Source organism: Tupaia chinensis, unplaced genomic scaffold (assembly GCF_000334495.1).
Source record: "Tupaia chinensis unplaced genomic scaffold, TupChi_1.0 Scaffold000119_2, whole genome shotgun sequence".
Taxonomy (NCBI): domain Eukaryota; kingdom Metazoa; phylum Chordata; class Mammalia; order Scandentia; family Tupaiidae; genus Tupaia; species Tupaia belangeri.
Genome location: NW_006159586.1, coordinates 774,275 through 794,469, shown reverse-complemented (window position 1 = coordinate 794,469; position 20,195 = coordinate 774,275). Strand labels below are relative to the sequence as shown.

Here is a 20,195-nt window from a genome sequence, read left to right as displayed (position 1 = left end):
CAACAGGTAAAGCATTGCCTTCTCAGCCAAGATGAAATCAATTCTATCCTGAAATATTAAACTCAGCCAAACCATCAGTCAAGGTGAGAGGAGAACAGCAAGTTTCATACATGACTGTCTCAAACACTTTACCTTCCACGTATCTTTTCTCAGGGAGTAATTGGTTGCTGTGTTTCACTAGGAGAGAGATATAAGACAAGAAGGCGGAAGATGTCATCCAGGACACAGAATTTCCAACACAAGGAAGAGGGGAAGGGATTTCCCAGAAAAAAATTAAAGTTATATAGCAAGCCCAGAGAGCAACCAGTTCACACAGCAAGAGGATGCCAAAGATCCAGAAATGATGTCAGCAAGAAAAAAAAAGGAACTTAAGAGACTGATTACCTGTGAGCTTCACCATGTGGAAAGGAGTTTTATAGTCCTTTCAGAAAGTCTGAAAAGGAAGTCATGTCAAATATATAGAAAACTGAACTAAAAGTAAGGCATGTAATTAAGATATAATTAAGTCCTATTCCAAATGTTAATAGAAAAATCAAATGGACTTAGAGTGCACTGTGATGCTCAGCTGTAAATCACATTTATAGGGTCAGAGTAATATACTGATTGATTTACATTTGATTAACAAAAATTGTGATAGCATTTCCCTGCATCTTGGAAGGGAAGCATGTATTGATGATGGGAGAAGCAGAAAAGGTAGAGGAAGGTAGGAAAGAGCTAAATGTTTACATTCCGTGAAATGAGTGGACTATATTGGAGAGAAAAAGAAAAAAGCCTCCAGAGTATAAACGTGCTATTTCAAAGAAGCTCCTACAAGGGTGAAGTGATTGCTTCCAGGAAGCAATAACTAGGGCTGGTTGGGGCTGGCAGGTAGCGTGGTGAGTAAGGTGTTGGACTCCCCTATGGCCAACCACAGTTTGAGTCCCAAACCTGGGATCTTGCTTTCCCACATTCTTGTTCTCTCTTTCTCCGTCTCTTTCTCTGGTGAGTGTACATTCTCTACAGCAATTTAAAGAAGAAGAAATAAAAATTAAATCTTTTTTTTAAAGAAGTTTTTGCCTTAAGGCACGTGTGCTCTCCAGGAAGAGAGAAAGAGACAGAGACAGTGAGAAAGAAAGTGAGAAGACACTCCCCAGGGAGAGTGGCCATCTTGCAATCCCTTCTCCTCCATTCTCCTCCTGGGATCTTGGGCACACATACACATACCTGGCATAATTTTCAAATCACTAGGCCTGGCACTCAAACTGCTGTCAACATGGGGGAGTCCAGTGACATAAACGTTACACCATCTGCTAGCCCCAAAATTAGATAAATCATTTCAAAAAAGAGTCATAATAAATAAGATGAAATAAATAATTCTAAAAACAAAACAAAACAAAACCTAAGTCAGGGTGAGGTGATCCAGAAGACTTTTTTTGGGTAAAGTTTTACTGAACTATTAAAAAATTTAACCTAGGGGCTGGCAGGTGGAGTGGTGGTTGGGGCACTAGACTCCCACACAGCCAACCACGGTTCAAGTCCCAGATGTTGCAGCTTGCTTTCTCATTTTCTCTTTCTCTCTCTTCTTCTCAGGTCATATTTTAAAAATAATAATAAATAAAATAAAAAATAATTCTGAAAAAAAGATTAAACCAGGGACCAGCAGATGGTGTAATGGTTACATTATTTGGACTTCCACATGGCCAACCTTGGTTTAAGTTCTGGGCCCAAAGGCTTAAAACTCATGCTGGACATATGTGCATGTGTGCTCAAAATTCTGAGAAGAGAATGGAGGAAAAGGGACTGTGGTGTGGCCAAACCCCTGGAGAGTGATCTCTCACTTTCTGTCTCTCTGGTGAGCACATGTGCCCTACAGCAAAAATATCTCTAAAGAAAAAATTAAACCATGTGTTGACATTTCTGTTTTTTTTTAAGACTTACATTTATTTATTTATTTATTTATTTATTTTACTTTGACCACAGAGGGACAGAGGGAGGGAGAGAGAGAGAGAGAGAGAAAATGGGAAGCAAGCTGCCAGGTCTGGGACTCAAACCATGGTTGGAAGTTCAACACCCTTAACCACCACACCACCTGCCAGCTCCAACATGTCTTTGTTAAAATTAAAAGATTGAAAATGTATGTATAGGGCTGGTCCTGTGGCCTAGTGGTTAAGGAAGCCAGATTCCACATGGTCAACTGTGGTTTAAATCCTGCCCCAGTAGCTTGAAAAACACATTTGGTACATGTGCATGTGTGTTCAAAATCCTGACAGGATGGAAAAATGGAGAAGGGATTGTGATGGGACCATACCCCATTCAAGGGGTGGTTTCTCCCTCTTCCCTTCTCCTCTATGCCTCTCTCTGTCTCTGTTGAGTACATGTGCCCTCTGGCAATTAAAAAAATTATAAAAAGAGGGACCAGCAGTTAGTGTAATGGCTATGTGCTGGACTCCCACGTAGTCGACCATGGTTTGCATCCCGGACCCGGTGGCTTAAAACTCACACCGGGCGCGTGTGCGTGTGTGCCCAAGATCCCGAGAGGAGAATGGAGGAGAAGGGATTGTGGCATGGCCATCCCCCCTGGGAGGTGATTTCTCGCTTTCTGTCTCTGTCTCTGTCTGTCTGGCGAGCGCATGCACCCTATAGCAAAAAAACTCTCAAAAAATTATAAAAAGAAAAGAAAATATATGTATAAGTAAATAATTTGAGAGGGCAGCAGGTAGTGTGGTGGCTAAAGCACTGGACTCCTGCATGGCCCACTCCAATTCAAGTCCTGGGCCTGGAGACTTGAAAATCTTGCTGGTGTATGTGTTTGTGTGTCCAAAATCCCAGGAGGAAAATGGAAGGGAAGAAATTGCAGAGTGGCCATCCCCCAGGGGGGTGATTTCTCAGTTTCTCTCTCACTATCTCTCTCTGTCTCTTTCTAGTGAACACACATACTCTATGGGAAAAAAAGAAAGAAACACTAAAAAATAAATAATTTGAAACAACAAAACGCAAACAAATAAAAAGGGACTATTCTGCAGCACGAGATGAGAAGCTGACCCACATCACTAAGTTTCAGTTTCCCACCCAGAGACCTTCTTGAATATGCCAGGTGCAAATGTTCCAACCACCTGGGGTTGGGTGAAATTGGAGATGGATTGTGAAGACTGTACAAAGTACTTGTCTGTCTCTATCTTTCTCAGTAATGGAAGAAACACAATAAGGGGGGAGGGATATTGCAGAAATCCTAATAAGGCAGCTTATGTTGATGATCAGAATTCCTGTGGACTTGCAGATCTCTTTATACCCAGTTCACCAAATCTCTCCCACCTTTGTCTTATTTCCTTCTCTAGCACCCACATCACCACATTTCCTTGCAATTAGACCCTGGGGGACCAAGCTATTGGTCAGCATACCTAGATACTGCTCTTAGCGCCAATTAGAGACTGAAAAAAAAAGACGGGTCTCTGCCTTCATGTTACATGAAATCTGTTCGAAAGGTTGTTATATGAAGGAAATAGATAGCAATAGAAATGAATGCAACTCAATACTAAATTGTGTGGTGTAGACCACCTGGAGTTCTGAGACATGTGAAATCAGAGAGTATAGCTGGAGCAGGGGGAAACACAGCAGAAAGTGGTGAGGAAGAACCTGGAAGCAGAGGGTGGGCCATATCACCGCAATGCTTTGGGGGATTTTATTCCAAGTGTAGTGGAAAGTTATTACAAAAATCCCACCCAGAGAGAGATACAACTTTAAGATCATTATGATCTTTAAGTGAAGAATGGACTGGAAAGAGACAAAAATCAACAGGGGGGATAGCTAAGAAGCTATTGAAGTGGGTTCAATTAAGAGATTATTGTGGCTTGGGACCAGCAGTTGGTGTAATGGCTATGTCACTGGGCTCCCATGTAGTCGACTGCAGTTCAAGTCCCGGACCCAGTGGCTTAAACTCATGCCAGGCGCTTGTACGTGTGTACCCAAGATCCCGAGAGGAGAATGGAGAAGGGATTGCGGCATGGCCATTCCCCCCAGGGGGTGATTTCTCACTTTTCTCTCTCTCTGTCTTTCTGGCGAGCGCACACACCCTATAGTTTTTTTTTGGCGACACCGCACACACTCTGAAAAAAAAAAAAAAAAAAAAAAAAAGAGAGAGAGAGAGATTATGGTGGTTTGAATAGAAAGGCAGCTGTGCAGATATAGATTATTACAGACACATTACAGAAGTAGAATCAATAATATTTCCTGGGAACCAGCAGTTAGTGTAATGGCTATGTCGCTGGACTCCCACGTAGTTGACCACGGTTTGCGTCCCGGACCCGGTGGCTGAAGACCTATGCTGGGCGCATGTGTGTGTGTGCCCAAGATCCCGAGAGGAGAATGGAGGAGAAGGGATTGCGGCGTGGCCATCCCCTCTGGGGGGTGATTTCTCACTTTCTGTCTCTCTCTGTCTCTCTCTGTCTGTCTGGCGAGCGCACGCGCCCTATAGTGAAAAACCTCTCAAAAAAAAAAAAAAAAAAAGATTTCCTGATGTTTTCCTTATGTTGAGGATGGGGGGAGGGACTAAGCTAAGGATGACTCCCAAAATTCTGATTTGAGCAGTCGGGTAGGTGTGTTGGTTTCAGACCCAGGCAGGGTGAGAACAGAAAAGGTTTAAGTTTTATTTATTTATTTATTTATTTTATGTTTTCGCCATAGGGCATGTGTGCTCACCAGAGACAAAGCAAAAGTAAGAAAGCAACCCACAGTGGGGATGGCCATGATACAATCCCTTCTCCATTCTCCTCTTGGGATTTCGGGCATGAATATATACATATCCAGCGTGATTTTCAAGTCGCCTCAGCCAGGGCTCCAAAGGTAGTCGGCCATGTGAGAGTCCAATGCCTTAACCACCATGCCACATGTTGTCCTCAAGGTATAGGTTTTAGAGAAGATTAAAAGTTAATTACTGAACAAGTTAAGATACAAATACTTGAGTTACTCAACTGGGTATGTCAAGTAACCAATTGATTCATTTTTCTGTTTGCATTCCATTTTCTAGGATATGGGTCTGGGGTTCAGCAAAAATGTCTAATCTAGAGTTAGTCTGGGGTAGTCTTTAGCATATGGATGGCATTGAAAGTCATGAAAACATGAGACCATTTACAATGGTGATTTCCAAATCTAGAGTACAAGTTTATAACATAAATTTCAAAAACCCATCTCACACAGTTTCTGGCTCAGTAAGAACTGATAAGGCCCAGGATCTGCTTTATTAAAAGTCAACCTAGAGACTAGCAGGTGGCTTAGTAGTTAAGGTGCTGGACTACAGCATGGCAGACCATGGGTCAAATCCCAGACCCAGCAGCTTGAAAATCATGCTAGGTGTGTGTGCATGCATGTGTGCATGCCTAAAATCCCAGGAGAATGGAGGAGAAGGGATTGCAGCATGGTCATCCTCTACTGGTGGTGATTTCTCACTATTCCTCTCACTGTTTTTCTCTGTCTTTCTCTGGCAAATGCAAGCACCCAATGGCAAAAATCTTAAAAAAGAGAAAGTTAGCCTAGGGGCCGGCAGGTGGCGTGGTGGTTAAAGGTGGTAGACTACTACATGATGAACCGTGGTTTGAGACCAAGACCTCACAAACTTGCCTTCTCTTTCTCTCTGTCTCTTTGTCCCTCTCTGGACAAATTAAAACAAACAAATAAATAAATAAATAAAGTTAAATTAAAAAATTATTTAAAAAAAGAAAAGTCAGCCTAAAAGATTCTGATGTAGGTAGTTCAGACTCAGAACAGAATGGTCTTTAGAACAATTCAGAGGTGAGGAAGCAGCAACAGCAAGTGTATCAGACCCTTTCTAGAAGTTGGAGAGAATTAGAGATTGGTAGATAGAGGGGTTGTGAGGCCAAACGGTCATCTCTTTTTGTACAGTAGTTTTCTAAAAGGTAGGAGGTATTGGAGCCATGGCTCATAACCTTAGCTATACATTGTAATCATCTGTCTAGCTTTTTAAAAATATTGACGTCACGGGACACATCCTGAACCCATAAATCTCACTCCGTGAAGGTGAGTCCTAGATATCAGCACTTTTAAAACTTTATCTTTCTTCTTTAACCCCTTGAAGTATTGTTTTTATCTTCCCAGTACCGGGCATATAGGATGTCCTCAATTCATGTTCGCTGTTGTGTGAAGTATTGCTGGCCGGTTAACAGATAATTCAGACCACAGGAAAACACTGCACGTATTGTAAAGTTCACGTAATCTTCGTGTGAAAAGCATTACAGTCCAATTCTCTTCCTTTCAAACGGAGAAACTGAAGCCCTACAAGGGACTTAAGGTCTTGGTAGCGGTGAATCAAGACCAGAACCCAGTATTATAACTACCAAGTCAGTGCTTTCCTGCCCTTCAACAATTTAATTTTCGACCACCCCCTAAATCCCCTCACCAGTCAAGATCCAGCCGGCAATACCTTCCTCTCAGTACTCCATTCCCTCAGTCACAAACCGACCCCACTGTCCCTTTCATCAAATCCCTCGTCACGCCCACATCTGCTTCAGTCCCAGATTTGTCCTTTCCCTGTCATGGTCTCAAGCCCAGAGCTGGGATTTGACCAGTGGGGTCTGGCCTCTCACTGCGCTTGCGCCATTCGGGCCGGGTACTCGGTCGCCACAGCAACCGGTGACTCGCTAATCACCCGCAGCAATAGGGGTGAGTTGTTCTTGGTACAGTTCTTATTGTATATGCTTTCCTTACCGCTTCCCGCGCCTGATGCGTCAACTTGAGGGTCTGGTAAGAAAGCTCCATTTGACACTGTTAGGGCCCGAGAGAAGGGCGAAAGTCTGTCAGTTACTAGGCTGACCGGTACATCTATGGACTGTGTGTCTCGGGGAAACCTGACTCTCAACCAACCCGCCTCTTCCAGGATTGGTTAGAAACTAGACAGGTCAGCCAATCACTAGTCAAAGATAGGTCCTTCATCATGCCAATCAAGTGAAACAAAGCGTGTTCGATCTAAGGCGTTTGCATGGCACTAGCCAATCAAGAGACCCAGAGGAAATGATTGGTAGAGCTTGGGTCCGGGTTTGCAATTGTTTTGGTTTTCTTAATTCTGTCCCTAGAACGCGGGTTGACCCAGGCTTCTGTACCATAGTGTTTATCATTGATTTAAAGAGTTGCTCAGGTCTCTGAGATATAGTGTGTTCCAAGACTATATTTTAATATCTTATCTTCTCCCTTTCCTCCTCTTTAGGGTAAAGGTTTTGGTTTCCTCTACTTTTCTTTTAAATTGTCTGTATATGACCCATTTAGACAGGAAGAATCTGCTGTGGACGCACTGGGGTAAAACAATGGATGGGATGTGCCACCTGTACATCAAACTGCCTCTTCTCCTCCATCACTTTTTGTATCAGATCTCTTCTTTTTTTAAAAAAAGAATTATTTATTTAATTTTGTTATTATTATTTAATTTGACCAGAGAGAGACAGTCAGGGAGAGAAAGGGGAAGTGAGAAAACAAGCGGCCAGGTCCAGGACCATGGTTGGTTATAAGGGCATCCAGCATCTTAACCACCATACTACCTGCAAGCCCCAAATCAGACCTATTCTTATTACACGTGAACAAACAAACAAGAAAGAAGTTAACAAACATGGTCTCTATGTTCCCCTCTGCTCCATTTTCTTCAGGTATTAACTATTCTTCAATATCTCACTCTTTTATCTTCTGTGCTCTGAATCCCTTTTCTAACACGCTAAATTTATTAAAGAATTATTTACTCATCACTATTTTTTTTGTTTAATTTGACTAGAGGGAGGGAAAGTGAGAAAGCAAGCTGCCAGATCTGGGACTTGGCCCACAGTTGGTCAAGTGGGGGCCCTGTGTCCCAAACCATGCCACCTGCTGATTATCCCCATCTCCTTGTTTTTATTTTCATCCTTTTAAAATTTATTTTCTCCCCTAAGGATAATAAAATGCTCAAGTTTCCTCGATCTAGAAAGCAGTTCTCATAATTGTTGAATTGAACCATCTTTTCCCACTAAGAGTTTTCTCTTTCACTTCCTCACCTCCCATTCATTCCTCAACACATTCTGCCTCTCTTCCTTTGAAGCAGTTATTTGCTAGAGTTGCCAATCGTTTCCTAGTGGGGACATCCAATTATAGAATATTTTATACTCTTTATCTTACTTAAACTTAGCACTGTTTGAAATTATTGGCCACTTTCTTATTAGTAATGAAAGCTATAATTTATTAAGCATTTATAGCAACAATGTACTATGTGATTTATCTATCTCATTTAATCCTAGCATAGCATGGAGAAGTTATTAATGCCCCCAATTTACAGCTGCAAAGTCAGGCTCAAAGAACCAACTTAGCCAGCTCTAGGTTATTCAACAAGTTACAGTTAGGACACAAACCTGCATCTCCTGATGGAAGCTAATATTATTTTGTTTTTAAGAATATTTTATTTCTTATTGTTATTTTTAAATTTTGCTATAGGTCATGTGTACTTACCAGAGAGACAGGGGGGAGGGGCAGTGAGAAAGCAAGTCACCAGGTCCAGGGGTCAAATTGCGGTAGGCCATATGGGAGTTCAATACCTTAACCATCACACCACCTGCTGGCCCCTGAAACTAGTATTCTTTTCTTTTTTTTCGAGAGAGGTATTTGCTATAGGGCACATGTGTTTGCTGGAGAAACAGAGACAGACAAAGAGACAGAAAGTGAGAAATCACCCACCCCCCCCAGGGTGGCTGTCCACACTGCAATCCCTTCTCTTCCATTCTCCTCTTGGAATTTTGGGCACATACGCACATGCACCCACCATGAGTTTTAAACCGCCAAGTCCGGGACTTGAACCATGGTCAACTGCTGGTCCCTAGACTGTATAATTTTTGTTGCAAGGGGTTGTCCTGTGTATTGTAGGATGTTTAGCAGTATTCTTGGCCCCTAGCCACCAGATGCCAGTAGCACCCTCTACCACCACCTTCTCAATGTGACAACCAAAAATTTCTGCAGACATCGCCAAATGCCAGATGCCCCCTGGGAGACAAAATCCATCCATAGATTAGAACTATAAGAGTGGTGGGACCAGCAGATGGCGTAATGGTTATGTCGCTGGACTCCCACGTAGTGAACAGCAGTTTGAGTCCTGGACCTGGTGGCTTAAATTCACGCGGGATGCATGTGCAAGATCCCAAGAGGAGAATGAAGAAGAAGGGATTGAGGTGTGACCACTACCCCTGGGGGGGGTGATTTCTTGCTTTCTGTCTCTCTGGAGAGCACAAGCGCCCCATGGCAACAAATCTCTCCAAAAAAAAAAAACAAAAAACAAAAACAAACAAAAAAAACTATGGGAGCAGGGAAGGAAACAAGTCTTAAAACCTTAATTGCTTTAATGTATCAGCTTATTGCTTCCTAAATTATAAATACCCAGACAGATAATAAGAACACCTCTGCTTTAGAAGAAAATTATTTTTCTCTTCTTTTATAAAACACTCATTGAGACCAGCAGTTTAAGTAATGGCTATGTTGCTAGACTCCCATGTAGTTGACCGCAGTTCAAGTCCCAGACCGAGTGGCTTAAACTCACGCCGGGTGAGCGTGTGTGTGCGTGTCCAAGATCCTGAGAGGAGAATGGAGGAGAAAGGATTGTAGTGTGGCCATCTCCCCTGGGGATGATTTCTTGCTTTCTGTCTCTCTCTGTCTTTCTGGTGAGCGGATGTGCCCTATACCAAAAAACAAAACAAAACAAAACAAAAACAATAAAAAACCTCTCAAAACAAACAAAAACACCCACTTATTAATTTTTTTGTTTTTGTTTAAATAATGTCTAAACACTGTTTAAGTAATTACCAAGGTAACAAAACTGTCTGGTGTGAACATTAATGACATTTCAAAATTGTGTCATTTGATGTACATAAAACAAAGCCATTTGTTTTTCAAGGCAGATTGTTTTCGACAGTATTAGAAAACACAGTCCAACTTCCTTCGGAGAAAATGAATTATTCCACTCATTCTTTATGTTACAGCAAGGATGTTTTATGAGGTGATTTCTTTCTTTCTTTTTCTTTTAAGACATTTTTGCCTTAGGGCGTGTGCACTCCCTGGGGAGAGGAGAGACAGACAGTGAGAAGGAAAGTGAGAAATCACCCCCTGGAGGGAGGATGGTCCTGCCACAATTCCCTCTTCTCAATTCTTTTCCTGGGATCTTGGGCACGCATGCACACGCACCTAGTGTGATTTTCAAGACAGCAGGTTGGGATTCAAACCACAGTCAGCAATGTAGTAGGCCAGTGACGTAACCACTACATCATCAGATGGTCCCTATGAGGTGATTTATGAGTGTTTTTATTAAAAAAAAATATGTTCTAAGAGGTTTTTAACTTAAGGCATGTGCACTCACTGGAGAGACAGAGAGACAGAAAGTGAGAAATCACCATTCCCCTCCACCCCAAGGGGGATGGCCATGCCGCAATCTCATCTCCTTCATTCTCCTCTTGGGATCTTGGGCACATATGCATGCACACATGTCCGGTGTGAGTTTTAAGCTGCCAGGTCTGGGTCTCGAGTCATGTTGACTATGTGGGACTTCAGCCATGTAACCATAGTGCTATCTGCTGGTTCCGAGTGTTCCTTATTTTATTTTAATATATTAGCAATTATTTTATTTAACTTTATTTATTTATTTTAATTTGACCAGAGAGGGACAGAGAGATAAAGTGAGAAAGCAAGCTGCTAGGTCCAGGACATGAACCACAGTTGACCATGTCCATCACCCTTAACCACTATGACACCTGCTGGCCCCATTTTTAATATTTTTTTAATCATAAGCTTTTTGTTTTACTGATCACTCTTAAATCATACATCATCTCACTGGTTCTTTTCCTTTTCTCTCTCCTATCTTCCCTCTCCTTACTACCTTGTAATTGTGTATTTCCAATCTCAAACTACCCTTAGCAGAGCTTCTCTAGGCAAACAAGAATAAGACAGTTTTCAAGAATGACAAGAAATGTGCCTCAATGTAAACCTATGATAGTCAATTCTATGCCATCTCTGAATATGTTATTAAAACTCCATTTTTTATGTTGCTAAAAAAGTATCCTGTCATAATTTAAAACCTGTCAACTCTGTCAACAGAAAGAATGTTTTAATCATATAGACATTGTGTGTTGATATCTCTCTGCCAACAATTGTTAAAGTGTAGGAACAAAGAGCTTTTACTAGATCTTATCCATAGAGTGAGATCTAGGTCTTGCCCTATGTCATGTCTCATTTCTTTTTTTTAAAATTTTTTTTATTTATTTTAGTTTGACCAGAGAGAGAGAGAGAGAGAGAGAGAGAGAGCAAGCAAGCCACCAGGTCTGGGACTTGAACCGTGGTCAGCCATATGCAAGTGTCTAGTGCCTAGCACCTTAACTACCACGCCACCTGCTGGTCCTGTCATGTCTAATTTCTAAGTTACCCTAAATGGTACCAAAATGTGTGCCCTGTCTTTCTGACTTCACCCCACTGTAGTACGCCAGTTTAAGGTTTAGCAGGACTGCAGACAGTCTGAAATTAAGGAAGGCCTCTAATGAGAACAATCTGACCAAGTGCTGATCATAGGAAGAGCTATTTGAGGAACTGTCAGATCAGAAACCAGGAATGGGTATTCGAAGGAATCAGGATAAATACTCAAAGAATACCAATTGACTCTGATGGTAGTGAGTAATGATTTGCCCATGCTTCTCTCTTGTACCTGTAAATACTGAGCACATGTTGAGCTTTTTGACAGTTTGATGATACTTGCTGATTGTCTCCCTGTAACCGGTTCAGAAATAAAAGTCCCTTTTTCTTCAGTCTCTCTCTCTTTTATTGACCATGAGAAGCAGCAGTTGGACTCAGGCAGCCTGTAACACCACAGCAGTCCCAGGGCTGCCTTTCTTGCAGTCACAGAGAGAGGCTCAGAGGTCTTCTAAGAGTCACATGGCCAAGGCTGGAACCTTACTTTATCACTTACTGTCCTGTGATTTTGGGAGGGCACTGGACCTGTTCAAGTCTTGTTTCTTCATCTGTCAAATTGGGACAGTAGTATCCTTTCATGGTTATGCAAGGATTAAATAACACGATGTATGGGAAGGAATGCCTTAGTCAAGTCCCTTTGATTAAGAGATTATTTGCTTTTGTGGCTTTAGGAGAATGAATAATCAACAAAACAGAAACCTACCTATTTCGATTTTCAAAATAAAGGAGAGTGTTTTATTGGACATAGGTTTCTGTCAGAAATCAAGGAGAAACATTTGAGTAAGAAGGTCAGAAAGGGCAGAGCCCAGTGCAGTTTTAGGAACCTCAGCAGCTGTTCCCTTCACTCAAGTGTCCTGCTATTAGCATGACTCATCTTCAAACTTCTTTAGCCTATACGTCACTCAGCTCAAACCTGCAAGAAAAAGAATGTTTCCTCCCGCTGGCTAACAGATGGCCTTTCTCAGTGTTGCTTCCAAATCAAACCAGCTGTGGCCAGGGCTCATGATACACGTAGTCTCAGGGCCTAGAAGAAGGGGAGCAAGGCTGACACATACCCCTGAAAGTATGTGTTTCCAGGCCTTGGAAATGCCTAGCACACAGTGAGTGCTTAATGGGTCTTAGCTATTGTTGCTATTATTGTTGACACCCTGTAATCTTTAGCTACCATATATTTGATCATGCCGTGAAGTGTCACTGAAATGACATCCTTTCCCTTCTCGAATGAAAATTACATTTATTTGTAAAACATTTATTTCATACTTGATAAGAGTCAAACAATATTCTTGGTAATGGTGATACAGTAGAGAACAAAGTCCCTGGCTTCACGGAACTTATATTCTAATGAGGACTGGAAATGCATAGAGTTACTGAACTCATAATCCATGAATTCATATAACTTGAGGTGACAAGAAGTTCCCTAAGAAACAAAGTAGTTTGAGAGGATAATAATGATATTGGAGGAAGAAGGAGAACAAGGGCTAAAAGCAGAGTAGGAAACAATGGCCTATGAACTGTAATAAGTTTGATTATTTTTTCAGAATGATGCAAACCCATTAAAAGGTTTTGAATAGATCAGGCTGAATGTTTTATTCAGAGTAACTGTAGTAGAACAAGATAGAAAGCAAGGAGATGAGACAGAAGGCTACTACAGTCATCCAGGGCAAATGGTGCCAGCAGTAGGGAAAATATTGAAGAATGATCAGATCTAGGATTTATGTTATGTTTTATTTTGAAATGTTTCAAGCATGTAAGTGTAAAGAGTAATATATTGGTATATTATTCCTTTCAGTTTCCAGACCTGTCACATCCTAACAGTTTGCCATATTTACTTCAGTTTTCTTTTTTTTTTTTAAGGTTTTTGCCATGGGGTGCATGTGCTTGCCAGAGATAGACAAAGAGAGACAGTGTGAGAAGGAAAGTAAGAAATCACACCATAGGAGGATGGCCTCACTACAATACTTTTTCCTTCATTCTCCTGGGATTTTGGGGGCACACACACACACACACACACGCACGGGCACACACATCCAGCATTTTTTTTTTTTTTGGAGAGGTTTTCACTGTAGGGCGCGTGCGCTCGCCAGACAGACAGAGAGAGACAGAGAGACAGAAAGCGAGAAATACCCCCCCCGGGGGGGGGGAAATGGCCATGCCGCAATCCCTTCTCTTCCATTCTCCTCTTGGGATCATGGGCACGCACGCATACGGGCCTGGCGTGAGTTTAAGCCACCAGCGCCAGGACGCGAACCGCGGTCGACCATGTGGGAATCCAGCGACATAGCCATTACACTAACTGCTGGTCCCATCTAGCATGATTTTTAAGCCACCACATTCAGGACTCAAACCATGGTTTGCCATATGGGAGTCTAGCACCATAACCACTATGCCACCTGCTGGCCCACAGATTATTTTAAGAATTATTTATTTAATTTTGTTTATTATCATCATTATTATTATTTTATTATTTTTTAGAGCAATTTTTGCTATGGGGGCGTGTGTGCTCACCAGAGAGACAAAGAGAGACAGAGAGACAGAAAGCAAGAAATCACTGTCCCGGCAGAATGGCTATGCCGCAATCCCTTCTCCTCCATTCTCCTCTTGAGATCATGGGCACATATGCACACATGCCCGGCGTGAGTTTTAAGCCACTGTGTCCAGGAGCAGAACTGCAGTCAACTATGTGGCAGTCCAGCGACATAACCATTACGCCATTTGCTGGGCCCATTATTATTATTTTTTAAAATTTGACCAGAAAGCAACAGAGAGAGAGGGAAAGTGAGAAAGGAAGCTCAGGTCCAGGACTCAAATTTCAGTTGGCCCTGGGAGAATCCAGTGCCACCACGCCATCTGCTGATCCTCTCAAATCTTTTTTTCAAAAAGAAAAATTATAGATACAGTGAAACCCCCCAGAAAAGCCCTTTCAGGTCCTATATCCTTCCCCTCAAAAGTACCCACTGTCTTAGTTTTAATGTTCATCATTCACATGTGTACTAATTTTGATCATATGCATATATCCATAAGTAAAATGCATTTACGTTTTTTGAAAAATTTATATAAATGATAGATAATTTTTCCAACTTAATTTTTTCATTTAACATTTTTTAGATATATCCATGATTTTATTTATGTTTCTAGTTTATATATTTTTTCTTACTTTATACATAACATTCTTTTGCAGGACTATATCACAATGTATATACCCACTCTCTTGCTGATGGTTTAGTTTTTTTTTTAATTAAAAAAAAATACTTATTGGGACCAACAGTTGGCGTAATGGCTATGTCGCTGGACTCTCATGTAGTCAATCACGTTCAAGTCCCAGACCCCAGTGGCTTAAGCTCATGCTGGGCGCATGTGCATGTGTGCCCAAGATCCAGAGAGGAGAATGGAGGAGAAGGGATTGCGGAGTGGCCATCCCCCCTGGGGAGTGATTTCTCACTTTCTGTCTTTCTGTCTCTCTCTGTCTTTCTGGTGAGCACATGCTCCCTATAGCAAAGCACTCTCCAGAAAAAAAAATTATTTATTTAATTTTATTTATTATTACTGTTTTTAAATTTACATGTGTGGTCACCAGAGGGAGACACACACACACACACACACACACACACACACACACACACACACACACAGAGACAGAGAGAGAAAGCAAGCCGCCAGGTCCAAGACCCAAGTCCAAAGCCCCAACCACCATACTCTTGCTGACCCTGAATTCAGTTGTTTTCACTTTCTCACTATTTCACAGCAATGCAGTAAGTACCCTTGTACATATTTTCTTTTAAACATTTTATTAGTTTTAATTATTTATTTAACTTTATTTATTCATTCATTCATTTTTATTTAGACCAGAGAGAGACACAGAGAGAGAGAGAGAGAGAGAAGGTGAGAAAGCAAGCCACCAGGTCCAGGATTTGAACCGTGGTCAGCCATGTGGGAGCATCCAGCACCTTAACCACCACGCCACCCGCTGGTCCCCTTGTACATATTTTCTAATGACAAGAGTTTCTCTAGGTTAGAACTTCCTGACCTTTTTTCAGGTCATAGCATACATAAAATGATAAAATTTTTGGTACACTAGTAAACTGGAGGGTATTCAGGAGTATGTATGTGGGGCTTGGTGAAAAAGCTCATTACTTTTTCCTCATAATTATCACAAGAAAAATGAAATATTATAGAGTTAAAGATACTGTAAGATATTAAATTTGTATAATATAAAACTTCCAAATAAAACTTTTCCTGAAGTGTTTTTTTGTTTTTTTCCTGGAGAGGTTTTCGCTATAGGGCGCCTGCACTCACCAGAGAGACATAGAGACAGAAAGCCAGAAATCACCCTCCGGAGGGATGGTCACGCCGCAATCCCTTCTCCATTCTCCTCTCGGGATCTTGGGCATGCACGCACATGCGCCCAGCGTGAGTTTTAAGCCACCGGGTCCGGGACGCGAACTGAGGTTGACTACGTGGGAGTACAGCGACATAGCCATTACACTAACTGTTGGTTCCCATTTCCTGAAGTTTTGATGAAAAGCTTGACTGTCCTGGGGCCAGCAGATGGTGTGGTGGTTAAGGGCGCTGGATTCCCACATGGGTGACTACGGTTCAAGTCCTGAACCTGGTGGCTCGCTTTCTCACTTTCTCTCTCTCTCTCTCTGGTCAAATTAAAATTAAAAGTGTATAGGGAACCGATATCACGGTTCGCGTCCCAGACCCGGTGGCTTAAAACTCACGCCGGGCACGTGTGCATGCGTGCCCAAGATCCCGAGAGGAGAATAGAGGAGAAGGGATTGCGGCGTGACCATCCCACCTGGGGGGTGATTTCTCGCTTTCTGTCTCTATGTCTCTCTCTGTCTGTCTGGTGAGCGCACGTGCCCTGTAGCGAAAATCTCTCAAAAAAAAAAAATTAAAAGGGTATCAATAAATAAAGTTAAATAAAATAATTATTAAAAAAAAAAAGAAAAGAAAAGCTTGACTGTCCTTCTATGAGTTTTAATGAATGAAATGTTGATACTTCCTGGTCAAGACATTTTGAGGGTTATTCATTCATGATAGATATGATTGACAAGAAATTTTATTCAAGAATATATTTAAAAATTATGAAACTATTTCTACAATGATTCAAGGGTTGAAATTGTTTCTTTAGTTGACAGAGGCACTCACCAGGAGAGAGAGAGCGAGCTCCACAATGGCACATGGTCTCACTACAATACCTTCTGCTACATTTCTCCATCCTGTCAGAATTTGTGGCATGTGTACACATATGTGTGGTAAGTTTTTTAAGCCAGTAGGTCCAGGATTCAAACCATAGTCAGCCAGGTGGTATCTGGGTCACCTAACCACTAGAGCCATAAGGTCAGCCCCCAATTACAGTTTTAAAAAAATGAGTTTTTTTTTCTTTTTTTGGCTTAGGGTATGTGTGCTCACTGGAGAGAGGGAGAGACAGACACAGTGAGAGGGAAAGTGAGAAATCACACCCCTCAGGGGGAGATGGACAAACCACACTCCCTTTTCCTGTATTCTCCTCTCAGGATCTTGGGCATACATGCACTTGTACCCGGCATGATTTTCAAGCCACTGGGTCTGGGACTCAAACTGTGGTCAGCCGTGTGAGAATCCAATGGCATAACTGATATGCCGTCAGCTCATCCCACAGAATTTCTTTTTTAAAAATGTAGCACACATGGGAACCAGCAGTTAGCATAATGGCTATGTCGCTGGACTCCCACGTAGTCGACCGCGGTTTGCGTCCCGGACCCGGGGGCTTAAAACTCACGCAGGGCACGTGTGCGTGCGTGCCCAAGATCCCGAGAGGAGAATGGAGAAGAGATTACTGCGTGACCATCCCCCCGGGGGGTGATTTCTCACTTTCTGTCTCTATGTCTCTCTCTATCTGGCGAGCGCACGCGCTTTTTTTTTGAAAAACCCCAAAAAAAAAAAAAAAAAAAAAGGCTGTGTCGGCAGTAGAGAGGGAGAGTGAGCCCAGCGCCGCAGGCAGACTCGGAGGGAATGGAGGAAGCGGTCATGTCTCGCTACATGAGGCCCCCCAACACCTCTCTGTTCGTCAGGAACGTCGCGGACGCCACCAGGCCTGAGGACTTGTGCCGTGAGTTTGGTCGATATGGTCCTATAGTAGACGTTTACATTCCACTTGACTTCTACACTCGCCACCCAAGAGGATTTGCTTTTATGTTCAATTTGAAGATGTTGGAGATGCTGAAGGTGCTCTTTATAACCTCAAAAGAAAATGGGTATGTGGCCGTCAAATTGAAATACAGTTTGCACAAAGTGATCGCAAAACACCAGGGCAAATGAAATCAAAAGAGCGTCATCCTTGTTCTCCAAGTGATCATAGGAGATCAAGAAGCCCCAGCCAAAGGAGAACTCGAAATCGAAGTTCTTCATGGGGAAGAAACAGGCGGCCTTCTGACAGCCTTAAAGAGTCTCGACACAGGCGTTTTTCTTACAGCCAGTCTAAATCCCGTTCCAAATCACTACCAAGGCGGTCTACCTCAGCAAGGCAGTCAAGAACTCCAAGAAGGAATTCTGGTTCTAGGGGACGGTCAAGGTCCACATCCTTACAAAAAAGATCCAAGTCAATAGGAAAATCACAATCAAGTTCACCTCAAAAGCAGACTAGCTCAGGAACAAAATCAAGATCACATGGAAGACATTCTGACTCCAAAGCAAGATCCCCATGTAAATCTCCCAGAGGGTATACCAATTCTGAAACTAAAGCACAAACAGCAAAACATTCCCATTTTCGGGCACATTCCAGATCTCGGAGTTACCTTCATAAAAACAGTTGGTGAACACAACAGAAGAGCACTACGTAGTCTTTAATATAAGTTATTAAACCTCTCATTATGTTAAATAAAAATTCTTCAAGGCTTACCGAAAATGTGAGTTGATATTACTTTGGGTATGTAGAAGAAATAAAATCTCTCTAGCTTTGGATTGATTTGGATTTTGTCTCAATTTAAGGGCCCTCACCACAAATTCTGTGTCCAGTGTCACCATTTTATGGACCATTTTTGTTTACATTGTGACTGAAGAGTACTTTGCAAAGGAAATGGGTTACATTGAGTTAATCTAGGAAATTATACTTGGATATTAAGTACTAGTAATATTAATATCTTTCAAAAAATACTTTGACTTTGAAGCACTTTACTTTCATGTAAAAAGTAATTATGACTATTTAAGTGCATAGGGCAGGCTTAAACTGTTCAATACCTTTGGATCTTCTGTGTCTTCTGTTTAAACCTGGGCCAATTTCTGGTGGACATATGTTCATATTACAAAATCCCAACATCAAAAGAAGGAAATTTATATAAAGGATTCAAAAGATATATTCTCTCCACAGTTCAAAGAATTTCTTATTTTTATTTGAGAATAGATTAGATAAGTTGACATGAAATTGCAGTGTGTACTAGATTCACTTCATAAGTGTCAAAATGGCTTGGAAATACTGGATTTTGAATGTTTCAGGAGTACTTCTCTAAAAATTATGGTCTGCAACACTCACAATCCAAAAGCATTCATATTGAGCCTTACACATTTGAAGAGTGGTACATTTTATATAAAATCATTTTATACCATTATTTCTACATACCTGCTTTTCATCTGCTGCTTAGTTTTTTTAAGAGCTCTAGCTCAATACTAAATTATATAGACTAAGTCATATTATTTTTGAAAGTGTTTAGTATCTTGTATTAAGAAACTCAAGACTACATCTTCAACAACCAACTTTGGAGTATTTGAATTTTACATTATACTGCCCTTTTTTTAAAAAACCAAATAACTTTGTTGATGTTTATTACTTTTGTAGTTGTTTTAACTAAGAATTTCTTTTTAAATGTGTTTGTGATTTTTGTTTTTCAGAGGATTTTGGTAGTATTTGTGATAAAATGTTTTTGCATATGATTATTATAGGGGACTTATTTATAGAGCTTCACTTGTATACCTGGTTGAATTATATTAGTGAAACTTTAAAGTTATCAACCCATACAGTTAGTATTTAAAGTACTTAAGGAAAAAAACATGTATCTTAAGTTTTTAGTATATAGAAGCAGTGTTTCTTCTTTTTTGTTTTGAATACAAATTCCATTTTTCTTTGCATTTTAAAGCCTATATGTAAGAAACAACTTTACAAAATGATTTGTATGCTGGTAATATTTAGACCAGTACCCTAAATTCATGTATATTGTATGTTCTGAGTAGATTTTTCTCTAATAGCAAAATTTATTTCTTAACTACATCTCTTTGAAGTGTTCAGCTATAATAAAATTTAGTTATAAAAACAAAAAAAAAAAAGAAAAAATGTAGCACACATGAGTCAACTCTGTGTCTGGTTAAGGCATTTGGATCCATAGGGCCAACTACAGGGTTCAAGTCCCAAACTCGATGGCTTGAGAAACATGCTTGGCATGTGTGCATGTATATCCAAAATTCTCAAAGAAAGGAGAGATGGAGGAGAACAAATTGCAGCATGACCATTCCCCATGAGTAGTGGTTTTTCCTCCCCTCTCTCTCTTTTTCAAGGACACATGCCCTCAATACACACATACAAGTGTGCATACACACACACACAAACACACGTAGCAGGCATTCTTTTTCTTTCATTGACAAACAATTTTAAAATTTCTTATAATGAATAAAGTAGGTTTAGGGGCCAGCAGGTAGTTATGGCACTGGATCGCACATGACTCACTCTGTGGTTTGAGTGTATCCAGCGGCTTGAAAAACATGTCAGGCGAATGTGTATG

At 41.2% G+C, this 20,195-nt stretch overlaps 2 protein-coding genes across 7 annotated transcripts in view; one reads left to right on the top strand and one right to left on the bottom strand.

Moving 5' to 3' along the window:
- KATNAL2 (katanin catalytic subunit A1 like 2) overlaps positions 1-20,195 on the bottom strand; it is a 142,373-nt gene that overhangs the window by 108,103 nt on the left and 14,075 nt on the right. For 3 of the 6 annotated variants that reach the window (XM_006144426.3, XM_006144433.3, XM_006144427.3), the window contains exon 1: positions 6,697-6,835. The exons of 2 other annotated variants lie outside the window; for them this stretch is intronic. In XM_006144426.3, coding sequence (XP_006144488.1) covers positions 6,697-6,747 — 51 coding nt within the window. In that variant the 5' untranslated portion in view covers positions 6,748-6,835. Of the gene's footprint in view, positions 1-6,696; positions 6,836-20,195 lie in introns of those variants that run through there. One more of the 6 variants, XM_006144429.3, reaches the window with a different exon arrangement.
- On the top strand, positions 17,393-18,522 carry LOC102495934 (serine/arginine-rich splicing factor 12-like). Its single transcript, XM_014586240.2, is given in 2 exon segments — positions 17,393-17,616; positions 17,619-18,522. Coding segments are annotated over 2 exon segments (801 nt in total). The 5' UTR covers positions 17,393-17,439; the 3' UTR covers positions 18,243-18,522.